The sequence below is a fragment of the Saccopteryx leptura genome, chromosome 3 (genome assembly GCF_036850995.1).
Source record: "Saccopteryx leptura isolate mSacLep1 chromosome 3, mSacLep1_pri_phased_curated, whole genome shotgun sequence".
Classification (NCBI taxonomy): domain Eukaryota; kingdom Metazoa; phylum Chordata; class Mammalia; order Chiroptera; family Emballonuridae; genus Saccopteryx; species Saccopteryx leptura.
The window spans coordinates 56,222,686-56,235,719 of NC_089505.1; the positions used below are offsets into that span (position 1 = coordinate 56,222,686).

The 13,034-nt window shown below is 42.9% G+C and overlaps 1 protein-coding gene across 2 annotated transcripts in view; it reads right to left on the bottom strand.

The window, feature by feature from the left end:
• Positions 1-968: 968 nt before the first annotated feature.
• The window catches only part of QRSL1 (glutaminyl-tRNA amidotransferase subunit QRSL1), a 37,056-nt gene continuing 24,990 nt past the window's right edge, over positions 969-13,034 (bottom strand). For both annotated transcript variants that reach the window (XM_066373551.1, XM_066373552.1), the window contains exon 11: positions 969-3,587. In XM_066373551.1, coding sequence (XP_066229648.1) covers positions 3,367-3,587 — 221 coding nt within the window. In that variant the 3' untranslated portion in view covers positions 969-3,366. The remainder of the gene's footprint in view (positions 3,588-13,034) is intronic.

Sequence of the window (13,034 nt, forward strand, 5' to 3'; positions counted from 1 at the left end):
AAGTGTTGACCTGGAATGCTGATGTTGCCGGTTCAAAACCCGGGGCCTGGCAGGTCAAGGCATATATGGGTGTTGATGCTTCCTGCTCCTCCCCCCCCATCTCTCTCTCCCCCCTCTCTAAAAAAATAAAAATCTTAAAAAAAGAAAAAAGCTATTTTGAAAATTCCACTAGCCTGCTCCCCTACTGTGAGTCTAACAAGGTGTGACACAATTTGCAGAATCCCCAATAATCTATTTACTGGTGCCCTGTAACCAGGTCTTTTACTGTCCCTAAGATTCTGTGCTAACATCCTAAAGGTGTTTGGCTACATTAGAAGCACAGGTGATTTCCTAATGGGAGCCACCATCCTTGTTATTTTTAGAAGCTCTTCTTCTGTACCACGCTGTCTTTTCTAGATGGCCCCAGTCCTCTTTGTTCCTAGTGAGCTGGTGGTATCAACTAGCCAAAGAAAACATTCTGCCTCCCTGGTTTCAGGCAGTTTTCTTGGTAACGCTGAGCGTGGGCCAACACAGAACACTGGTTTTCCCCCTACTTGCTCCCTGGGCTCCCTGTGGTGTCAGGGTGCCTAGTTTTGTGATCTCATCACATTTTTTCGCTCTAGCAACGCTTCTGTTGTCAAACCTGTTGCTCTCTCTTACTGCGCCTTATCAAGGAACTCCTCTCACCCAGCCAGCCACCTTCCTTTCAGAAGGGTTCTGCTCCAGCAGCCCTGCCGCGGAGTCTCAGGGTTTAATTAGCTGAGACACAGAAACCATTTCCCACTTGAATTCCCAGATAGTGATTTGGCAAAACAAGATGCCCTAGAGTTAGGCCAAACGTGGAAGGGAAAGAAAAACAAATGAGGTATCATTCATTTCATGTTGGTTGGATATTATTATATGAGAATGGTCAATGTTTCACTTCCCTACTTTCAGATTCAAATTGTGCAGCTCAAGTAGAGATACAGGAATAAGAGAAATGACATAAGTATCATTAGAAAATTTTTATTTCAAATTATACACACATAAATAGACTGGGGCAAAGATTTATTTGCTTGCTTTTCACATCATACTAGTTTTCTCTTGTTATAAAGTAATACAATTCTGTCTCATGAATTTCTTCCTCTTTCAGGGATTCAGTCAAAATTTATAAGGGCCTGCACGTAAAGTTTTTATATGAAGTTTACTGATTCTTTGGGAGTGGGACCGTCCCGGTGAGGAGAGCAAACTATTAATGTGAAAACAGGCAGGCTAAATTCCAACCACGAGACATTACAGTGGTTCACCCCTCATATTTTTCCCTCATGTACTTCATATTTAGAAAATAATTTTTAAAGTGAATTTATTACATAATAATTCAGCTTCCTCTTACACTTATTGACAATATGTAAGTGCCAAATCAGAAGCCTGATCAACCTGCAAAGACAGTGATGTTCTGGCAAAGACAAAGAATCAGTAATGAAACTTTATAGAGGGCAGTATGATTTCTATCAGATGTTTTTTCTTTGACATTTTGAATACAGCTTGCCATTAAAAGTCTCTTTGGGCTCAAGAAGCCCAAATAAAGAGAAATTGTAAAGAAAGTCAAGAGCGTCAGGCAATCATAAGTATAAGAAGCAGAGAACTGGGGGTACGGAAGGCCAGCGGTCTCCTCTCTGGCATCTTCACCGTATTATCTAGTTTCTCATATTGGATATTATTACTTGTGTACTACAGTTTTGCTTTGTGTCATTTCAGTTACTGGTGGTCTAAAAATATTAAGTGGAGAAGAAGTAAACTATTGATAAATTGTGAATTGTGTGCAGTTCCGAATGGCACGGTGAAAGCTCAAGCCACCCAAGCCCGACCAGCTGCACAGAAGTCATCCCTTGTCCAGCGTCTCCACTCTATACACCACTTTCCCATTTAATTAGCTGGCAGCCCCCGGTTGTCAGACTGACTGTCATGGTATCACAGTGCTTGTGTTCAGGTAACCCTTATTTTACTTAATAATGCCATATTCACATAACTTAGTATATTGTTATAATTGCTCTATTTTATTGTTATTGTTAATCTCTTACTGTGCCTGATTTATAAATTAAACTTTATCTTAAGTATACAGGTATAGGAAAAAAACATAGTTTATGTAGCGTTTGGTACTATCTGTGGTTTCAGGCATCCATTGGGGGTCTTGAAACATATTCTCCTCAGAAGGGTGGGGAGGCTATTGTATGTTGAAATTTTCTCGCTAAAACCATGCTTCACAACCTACCTAGTTTTAAGTCCAATATGGTCGGCTGGGTTATAATTCGTTTCTATGGGATCAATGAGCTCATTTGTGATCGGTTCATAGAATGAGCTCAGTGTAACATGGAGCTGTTCTGGTTCCTTGGCATGGCGCACTCTCTGCAACAGCAGAAGTAAAATTCTAAACTTCAGCGTGAGAGAAAGTTCTCAGTCAGTGCAGGTTTCTTTATGGAGATGTAAGAGGAGAGCCTGCACCCGGGACTCCTCCCAGAGAAGCAGACCCCAGTCTTGCAGGACTCTGGGCCCCAGCAGCTTGCACTTCCTCCTGTCATCAGAGCTGCTCCTACACCTGCTTGGCTCGGCAAAGGCGAACGGTTCCATCGCATTGCCTCTGTGCAGTTCTGTGTTCTGTGGAACATCCCGAGGCAGCCTCCATTGCGTGCTGAGTTGCCTGTCTGCATGGCTGTCCAGCTTATCTCTGGAGGTGCCAATAACTGTTTCCTTAGTGCTTTGCTTTAAAAGATGTATAAGTTTTGGGAGGTTTATCTTTAAACTTATTTTTACTTTAAGCTCTGTTATTATTTTTCCTTTTTTTTTAAATTAAAATATACTTAATATATATTATATTAGTTTCAGGTGTACAACATAATCATTCAACATTAATATACCTAATAAAGTGAATAAGCTCTGTTATTTATTTTTTTAATTTAAAAAATGTATTCATTTTAGAAGAAGAGAGAGAAGGGGGGGAGGAGCAGGAAGCCTCAACTCCCATATGGGCCTTGACCGGGCAAGCCTGGGGTTTCGAACCAGCGAACTAGAACCCGCGACCTCAGCATTCCAGGTCGACACTTTATCCACTGTGCCACCACAGGACGGGCAAGCTCCGTTATTTTTAATAGACATTTTTGTAAAATGCTTCATTTTTCAGGAGCATGTGTCTTATGTTATAGCAGAAATCCTGCACCTTGCACTTAGCAGATGTTTAATAAATGCTGGCAGATTATTTATAATTAACTATATCACAAGAATTTAAAAAAGTGATTCCAAGGAATAGGTTATGTTGACACTGAACCAAATTACAAGAACTTAGCAAGATCATTTGACATTTCCAGAATACAGAATCCTTAGGTCACTTTAATTTGCAGGACATATTTATCACTACTGTTTTAGAGAAACAGAAGCCAACTTTCCATTTTCAAAAACTGATGAACAGTCATCCATTACTTCTTCAAGTTGAATAACAGGAAACTGTACTTGTTTTTCAAACCATTTGGCAACTGTAAGAAGCTGCTGCTCACAAAATGCACGTCCGATGAACTGCAGCCCTATGGGCAAGCCCTGGCTTGAGAGGGCCGTGGGGACACTCACTGCTGGCAAGCCTGAGGAAGAGAAAGAAACCCCTGAGTGGATGAATTCTCCATCCTAAGCAGCAGAGACCTCTCCCACTCTCCAGTACCAGTATGTCCATGACAGGATATGTTTCAAAAAATAACAAAAATTACATGATAGGCATGCTTTGAATCTTCCTTTGTTCACTTAACAATATTTGTTGAAAATCACTGTCATCAGGAACATCTTCATTCCTTTTGACAGCAGCATGCTATCCATTCTGTTGGTTTACCGTAACTTATTCGACCATTCCTCTGTGCTTGGGCATCTGGGTTGTTCTCAGTGCTTAGCCATTTCACACTCTGCCTTAATGAATTACCTTGCACGAATGATTTTTTATAGTCCTGAAAGTTTCTCAGACAAAGAGGATTGCTTCATCAAAGGAGAAATAAATATGTAATTAGATAATGCCAAATTCCCCTCCAAAAAAAGCTGTACCATTTGAACTCCCATCAGCAAATGGAATGTCTTTTTTCCTACAGTCTTGTCAATAAAGTATACTGCCTTTTCAATAGAGTATATTGTTGAGCTGTGAATTTTTCCAATATCTTAGTTGAGAAATAGTAGCTAAGGGTAGTTTTAATTCCAGGTTTGGGACAAAGGAAGTATAAAATCTTGGGACTTCTTATTATGCCATAAAATAAGAAAATTTTCAAAAATTAATGCCAACAAGTCTAAAGGATACATGCAATTCGAAGCGGCTCCTATTGACTAAATCTGGGACAATTTGATCATCAAAAACAATGATAGTTGCTTATAATTGAATTCAAAAGGGAAAGCTATTCTTTAGAGAAGACTGCTAACTAATAATATGTAGAAGGAATGATATAATTAGAAAAGTTAGCATTTGTAATTCTCTAGGTAATAATTCAGGCAAGGGGCATCACTGGATGCTAAAAGTGGGTTCAAATTTATTGGGGATAAGGATATTCACATGGTCTCAAAGTATTACCTCATCAAATGCTTACCATTGATAAAAAGAAAGGTAACATCTGCAGTCACTTTCTTAATCAAGGGTTCATTTCAGCTTAGCTGCCTAAAGTGGAGCAAACTAATGTTAACTGTTTCCTGTATGAAGTATTTCTGTTAAAAATGTTAAACTCACCCTGGCCAGTAGTGCAGTGTTTACAGCAGGGGTCCCCAAACTTTTTACACAGGGGGCCAGTTCACTGTCCCTCAGGCCGTTGGAGGGCTGGACTATAAAAAAAACTATGAACAAATCCCTATGCACACTGCATGTATCTTATTTTTAAAGTAAAAAAAACGGGAACAAATACAATATTTAAAATAAAAAACAAGTAAATTTAAATCAACAAACTGACCAGTATTTCAATGGAAACTATGGGCCTGCTTTTGGCTAATGAGATGGTCAATGTCCAGTTCCATATTTGTCACTGCTAGCCGTAACAAATGATATGAGGTGCTTCCGGAGCCGTTACATGTGCATCCTGCGTCACTGGAAGTAGTTCTGTACGTGAGCGACGCCATGCTTTGCGGCACCGCCACATCCTGTGCTCCTCTCACTGACCACCAATGAAAGAGGTGCCCCTTCTGGAAGTGCGGCGGGGGCCAGATAAATGGCCTCAGGGGGCTGCATGCGGCCATAGTTTGGGGACCCCTGGTTTAGAGCATTGTCCTGGGGTTACCAATTTGAGCCTGGTCAGGGCACATATGAGAAGCAATCAATAGCACAACTAAGTGAAATAATGAGTCGATGCTTCTCTCTTTCTCTCCAAAAAAATAGTTTAACTCAACCCAATCACAAGGAAGCAATCTGACAATCCAGATTATGCACGGGATATCGTACAGGACAAGTGAACTAGACTCTTCAAAAAGTCAATGTCGGCCCTGGCCGGTTGGCTCAGTGGCAGAGTGTCGGCCTGGCGTGCGGGGGACCCGGGTTCGGTTCCCGGCCGGGGCACATAGGAGAGGCGCCCATTTGCTTCTCCACCCCCCCTCCTTCCTCTCTGTCTCTCTCTTCCCCTCCCACAGCCGGGGCTCCATTGGAGCAAGGATGGCCCGGGCGCTGGGGATGGCTCCTTGGCCTCTGCCCCAGGCGCTGGAGTGGCTCTGGTCGCGGCGGAGCGACACCCTGGAGGGGCAGAGCATCGCCCCCTGGTGGGCAGAGCCTCGCCCCTGGTGGGCGTGCCAGGTGGATCCCGGTCGGGCGCATGCGGGAGTCTGTCTGACTGTCTCTCCCGTTTCCAGCTTCAGAAAAATACAAAAAAAAAAAAAAAGTCAATGTCACTTGAAACAAAAAGTTTTAAAGGATTTGTTATCAGAAACTAAGTAGTCCAGAAGTAGCAAAACATCTTATAAGTGCTAAATAAAGAACTGTCAAAACAAAATCCTATATATAGCAAAACTAATCTTTACAAATGAAAGGAAAGTGAGGAGAATTAGCTGCCATCAGACATACCCTAAAGCAGTGGTTCTCAAACTTTTTGAAGTCGGGGAGCATTTAAAATCCTACAAATAATTGTAGGTGCACTATATACAAATTTTTGAGAAATATGTTATAATAATTAAGTCAAATATTAAAGAAAAAATATAAAGTCCAAGCGTGCTTTTATGGTAATTAAACAAAATTAAATTTATTCTGACATTAAGAGACATTTTTATGTTACATATTTTGAGTTATGCTTTTTAGAATTCATAAAAAAGAGGGGTTAAAAATATAAAAACGACAAAAAAGTTATCTTTTTATATATATATATAGATAGATATAGATAGATACATTCTTAGTAAGATTTAGTAAACTCGGCAAGTCCCGGCGCGAATGTGTTACGCTTTTTCATTCTTGTGTTTATGAGAAACATGAGCCTGATGTGTCCTAGAGATTTCTTCAATGTTTGGGCACATATTTGAAAGGCAAACTCATTTCCTCGTCAATGCATTGAAGAATTCCTCTCTTTTTACTCTTAATTGTGTTGAGTGCAGAAAACCCCTGCCATACATATCATCTTAACTTTATACCCAAAAAAGGATAGAAGAAACTTGCCTCCAGTCTTTCCGGGGAACATGGGGGGTAGTGTAACAATCCAGCACCACAGCTTAACAGCCTTTTGCAACCTAATCAGGCAAGTGAGGTGGGGGGTTGGGCAGACTGTCAGCTTACAGCCAATTCCCCACACCTGTATCCCCCTAAAAGTCTGAACTCCAAAAACCCTATTGGTTTTTTGGTCCCCAACAGGCACATATTTCTCTGGAATACCATAGAGTGTACCTGGAAATCTTCTAGGGAACACATTCTGAGAACCACTGCCCTAAAGGAATGGCTAAAGGAATTTCTCTAAATGGAAAGTATATGATAAAACAAAGAATCTTAATGTATCAGGGAAAAATAAACTAAGTAGGAAAAGTATAGGTAAGTAGAAGAGACTTTCCATCTTCTCTTGAGTGTTCTACATTATGTTTGATGATTGCAATAAAAATTTTAATACAGTTTGATATAGTTCTATAAAAAAAAACCATAGAGAACTAAGGAGTTTAAAAAGACATCACAGGGGAAGAAAGATGGCGATGGAGTAGGCAGGCGTTCCAACTGCCACCTCCCAGGACCAGACTGGATTACAACTTAATTTAAGAACAATCATCTTGAAAAACCAACTTTAGACTAAACTAAGAGGACTCTATAACCAAGGGTCACCGAAGAAGTCACACCGAGACTGGTAGGAAGGGTGGAGACGGAGAAAGGGCTGCCCGCTCCCAGGAGCAAGCAGTGGCCCGGAGGGACTCTCACTGTGGGGGAGGTCACACTGAGAGATGTGGGTACTCAGCCCCAAGACGGGAGCCCCAGCCCTAAAGCCCCAGAGCCTAGAAGAGGCACCCAGACAGCATTTAGCTGTGAAAGGAGCCTGGGTTCTGTCCCTGAGAAAGAGACAAACGTTTTGGATGCATATTCCGTTTTAAAAGGCCCGCGCAGAAAATTTTGTTCACAGTCACTTACCTGGGCTCTGGTGCGGGAGAGCTGAAAGGACTGGAGTTACAGGAGGAAAGTACAGTGGTACTTTGAAATATGAATAGACCAACATACGAATTTTTTAAGATATGAGCTGCGACTCGGTCCATATTTTTGTTCAAGATCTGAGGCAAAATTCCGAGATACGAATCATGATTCGGGAAGCTGCTGCTAGTTGGTGCGTTGGCACATGGATCCAGTATCGGCAGTTTGATATACGAGTTGACTGGCTTATGAGCTCGGTTATAGAACAAATTAAATTTGTATCTCAAGGTACCAATGTATAAAGTTCGAGGCCCAGGGAAAGACACTGTAGGGGATGGAAATCAAAACCCCTGTGCTGAGACATACTCCAGTACTGCAGCTGCCATCTTTCTTGGGTGGAGCAGTCCCCTCTGAGTGGCATCAGCCTAGGGAAAAGCAACTGCTCTGCCTTCAGGAGTCTCTCCTACCTCAGACAGAGTTGATGGGTCATTCTGAGAGGCCAGGAAGCAAGGGACATGTCAATGACTCAGTTTTCTGGTGTTGAACCAGAGCTACCACCCACATTCTCCTGAGTCTATGACTGATGCTTCCGCCTCACTGGAGATTCAGTTGAATCTGTCCAGAGAGTGGGCAGACCACATCTTTGAGTCTCAGAGGCCACACCTACCAGACTCCTAGGGCCACACCCTACTGAGGTCTGTGGAAAAAGTCTGGACAGACTGACACCTGGGGTCAGGGGCAGAGCCACACCCACCACTCTTCCTAATTGCTGAATTGCAGCAGGCTCTAGACGCTAGCAGAGGCTTTTTCAGTGGCTGAGCCCAACAAGCAGCCAGCAGACAGAGGCTGCAGAAGGCGGGACTCAGGGAAACTTGGCTGTTTGAGCGGACTTTCCCCAGGACCAGAGCAGGTAAGTCAGCCTAGGAGTGCAGCTTAGTATTTCCATGTACACTTAGGCCCAGCAGAGGCACCCACAAACTGAACTGCTTGTAGCTCCAAGATGAATGCTGAGAGCCAGTCACAGGCAGTCTCCCACTGGTCTGTGCTGAGCTCCTGCTAGGGAGGCCTAGGGCAACACATCCAGGGGCCAGCTGCAGAAAGCATCAGTTCAGGACCTAACAACCCTTGCTAGAGTGATATCCCAATGAAGGGCTCCTCACACCTGGCCCAGGTGAGGTGAGTTCTGCTCTCTGTGATCAGCACCAGCACAGAGGCTCATGTGCACTGGATGGGGTGGAGCTTCACAGACAGCTGGCCTGGGTGCTGGATATTCTGGCCTGTGCTGGGCTAGATTCCACAGGGGGAAGGGAGAGAGGCTTGGAGCATGGACATTTAAAATGCGGGTCCCTGTGAGTCTATTGTTGGATCTGGTCGAGGGGCTTAGCCACCTTCGGGAGGGGCACAGTCAGCCCCAGGGGAGGACTCTCTCAGTCTTCCTCCCTGAGACCTGGGTCTCAACAGCTGAAAGAACTTCTGCAGAGGGGACTGTCAGCCACAATCAGTCTGAACCTGCTGCTCACCTTGTTGGGGAGAAATAAATTTGAGTATCCAGCAGTGGCTGAGAGATTAAGCTTTGGAGTAGGGGCCACATTTCCTGTACAGAGCTCCTGACCAAGAGACTCCTGAAGTAGGGGGTCCCACAAACGTTGTTTTCACAACCTCAGCTGCCCTACCCCACCAAGTGTGCAACCTGTAGAGGGGTTGGTTGGTGAGGCCAGTCTGAGCCCACACTACAGTCTTTCTACAGAAGACTCTGTGGGAAGACCAGGCAGCTGCAAGAGGAGGAGGAGCAGCTGAAAAGTGGAGACAAATCTTACAGAGTTTGGGGCTTTTATGGAGCTGTTGTCATCTCTAAGCAGGAGGAAGCTGATCCTTAAATGATACAAAGGCTGGCCCCTCCCACAGTACCCAGACACAGAAAACGCAGACACAAAAGTGAAAAGTGCAGTAGCTACTGACTGGTAACCCACAGCAGGTTAAAAACAACAGCTGACACCAACCCAAGAAGAACTAGAGCCCACACTATTGGTAGTGGGTGGCAGACAGCTCCAACCCTAGACTCAACTACCTACCCAGCAGCACTCCCAAAGGTGGAGTCTAGCAAGCACCAGACACTGTGGAGAATATGCCCAACACAACAGACATTGCACAGTGTGTAATACACATAATCAAGGTAACCCTTAGAGCAGTGGTTCTCAACCCTTCTAATGCCATGACCCCGCAATACAGTTCCTCATGTTGCGGTGACCCCAAACCAAAAAATAATTTTGGTGGCTACTTCATAGCTGTAATTTTGCTACAGTTATGATTCAGAATGTAAATACCTGATATGCATTATGTATTTTCCGATGGCTTTAGGCGACCCTGCTGGGGTCGCAACCCACAGGTTGAGAACCACTGCCTTAGAGCCAGCCAGCCTGAAAGGATAAACATACCCATGAGAAGACCAACTGCATCTAATACTCACATACAAGAGGGAAAATAGTACCCTCAAGAAGCATTCCTAGAACAAGGAAAACAAGTGGCCTGGAGGACAGTACCACCGAGCCCATCTTCTTCATAAAGACCACACAAAAATTTCAAAGTCACAGCGCTACCTAATACACAGACAAAATGGGCAGACAGAGAAATGTGACTCAAATGAATCAACAAGAGAAATCCCCAGAAAAAGAACTGAATGAGATGGAAGTAACCAAAATACCAGATGCAGAGTTTAAAACAATGATTTTTAGGATGCTCAGGATCTTAGAATAACAATGGGTGGACATAATGAGCACCTAAATAAAGAGATAACAAGCATCAAAAAGGACATTGAAATCATAAAAAAGAACCAGTCAGAAATGACAAATACAGTATCAGAAATGAAGACTGCACTAGAAGGAATTAATAGCAGGCTGGATGAAGCAGAGGATTGAATCAGCAATTTAGAGAACAAAATCAATGAAAGCACAGAAGCAGAGCAGCAAAAAGAAAAGAGGCTCAAAAAAGTCTGAAGAAACTCTTAAGAGAGCTCTGTGACAACATGAAGAGAAACAACATCCGCATCAAAGGGGTTCCTGAAGGAGAAGAGAATGAACAAGGGATAGAGAACCTGTTTGAAGAAATCATAGCTGAAAATTTCCCTAAATTGATGAAGAAAAAAATCACAAAAGTTCAAGAAGCACAGAGAGTTCCACTAAAGAGGAACCAAAGGAAGCCTACAGCAAGACACATGATAATTAAAGTGTCAAAGTTAAGAGACAAAGGAAGAATACTAAGCTGTTAAGAGAAAAGCAGTTAATTACCTACAGAGGAGCTCCCATAAGGATGACATCTTACTTCTCAACAGAAACGTTTGAGGCCAGAAGGGATTGGCAAGAAATATTCAAAGTGATGCAAAGCAAGAACCTATATTCAAGACTTCTTTATCCAGCAAGGCTATCGTTTAAAATTGAAGGAGAAATAAAAAGCTTCCCAGACAAAATAAAACTCAAGGAATTCATTACAACCAAACCATTACTGCAAGAAACCTTAAGGAGCCTACTGTAAAAAGAGCCAAGGATAAATAAATTGAGAAAAAGAGGCTGTGTATTCAGAAATCAATGGCATCTTTATACACCAACAATACTGTCTGAAAGAGAAATTAAGGAAACATCCCCTTCATCACTATTGCAACAACAAAAAAATAAAGTACCTAGGAGTAAATTTAACCAATGAGGTAAAAGACTTGTACGTGGAAAATTACAAAACACTGATAAAAGAAATCAAGTGGAAGATAAAACAAGTGGAAGCATATACCATATTCATGGATAGGAAGACTAAACATCATTAAAATGTCTATATTACCCAAAGCAATCTATATATTCAATGCGATTCCTATTAAAATATCAACGGCATACTTCAAAGATATAGAATATTCCAAAAACTTATATGGAACCAAAAAAGAACACAAATAACCTCAGCAGTCTTGAAAATGAATAAAGTGGGAGGTATCACACTTCCTGATATCAAGTTATACTACAAGGCCATTGTACTCAAAACAGCTTGGTACTGGCATAAGAACAAGGCATACAGATCAAGGGAACAGAACAGAGAACCCAGAAATAAATCCATGCCTTATGGTCCATTGACTTTTGACAAAGGAGGCAAAAGCATACAATGGAGTAAAGACAGTCTCTTTAATAAATGGTGTTGGGAAAATTGGACAGGTACATGCAAAAAAATGAAACTAGACCACCAACTTACACCATTCACAAAAATAAACTCAAAATAGATAAAATACTTGAATGTAAGTCACAAAACCATAAACATCTTGGAAGAAAACATAGGCAGTAAACTCTCTGATATCTCTCATAGCAATATTTTTGCTGATTTATCTCAAAGGGCAAGTGTAATAAAGGACAGGATGAACAAATGGGACTATATCAAACTAAAATGCTTTTGCACAGCAAAAGACACCATGAACAAAATAAAAAGACAACCCACACAATGGGAGAACATATTTGTCAATATGTCTGATAAGGGGTTAATAACCAAAATTTATAAAGAACTTCTAAAACTTAACACTAGGAAAGTAAACAGTCCAATTAAAAAATGGGCAAAAGGGCCCTGGCCGGTTGGCTCAGTGGTAGAGCGTCGGCCTGGCATGCACGAGGTCCCGGGTTCGATTCCCGGCCAGGGCACACAGGAGAGGCACCCATCTGCTTCTCCACCCCTCCCCCTCTCCTTCCTCTCTGTCTCTCTCTTCCCCTCCCGCAGCCGAGGCTCCATTGGAGCAAAGATGGCCTGGGCGCTGGGGATGGGTCCTTGGCCACTGCCCCAGGCGCTAGAGTGGCTCTGGTCGCAACAGAGCAACGCCCTGGAGGGGCAGAGCATCGCCCCCTGGTGGGCAGAGCGTCGCCCCCTGGTGGGCGTGCCGGGTGGATCCCGGTCGGGTGCATGCGGGAGTCTGTCTGACTGTCTCTCCCTGTTTCCAGCTTCAGAAAAATAAAAAAAAAAAAAAAAGGGCAAAAGAACTAAATAGTCATTTCTCCAAAGAGCGTATACAAATGGCCAATAGGCACATGAAAAAAAGTTCAGTGTCACTAATCATCAGAGAAATGCGAATTAAAACCACAATGAGATAGCACCTCACCTGTCAGAATGGCGCTCATTAACAAAACAAAACACAGTAAGTGCTGGGGAGGGTGTGGAGAAAAGGGAACCCCCTTGCACTGCTGATAGGAATGCATACTGGTACAGCTACTGTGGAAAACAGTACGAAAATTCCTCAAAAAATTAAAAATGGAACTTCCTTTTGGCCCAGCTATCCCACTTTTAGGAATATATCCTAAGAATATCAAATCACTGATTCAAAAGAAGAAATGTACCCCATGTTTATGGCAGCATTGTTTTTTTTTTTGCATTTTTCTGAAGCTGGAAACAGGGAGAGACAGTCAGACAGACTCCCGCATGCGCCCGACCGGGATCCACCCGGCACGCCCACCAGGGGCGACGCTCTGCCCACCAGGGG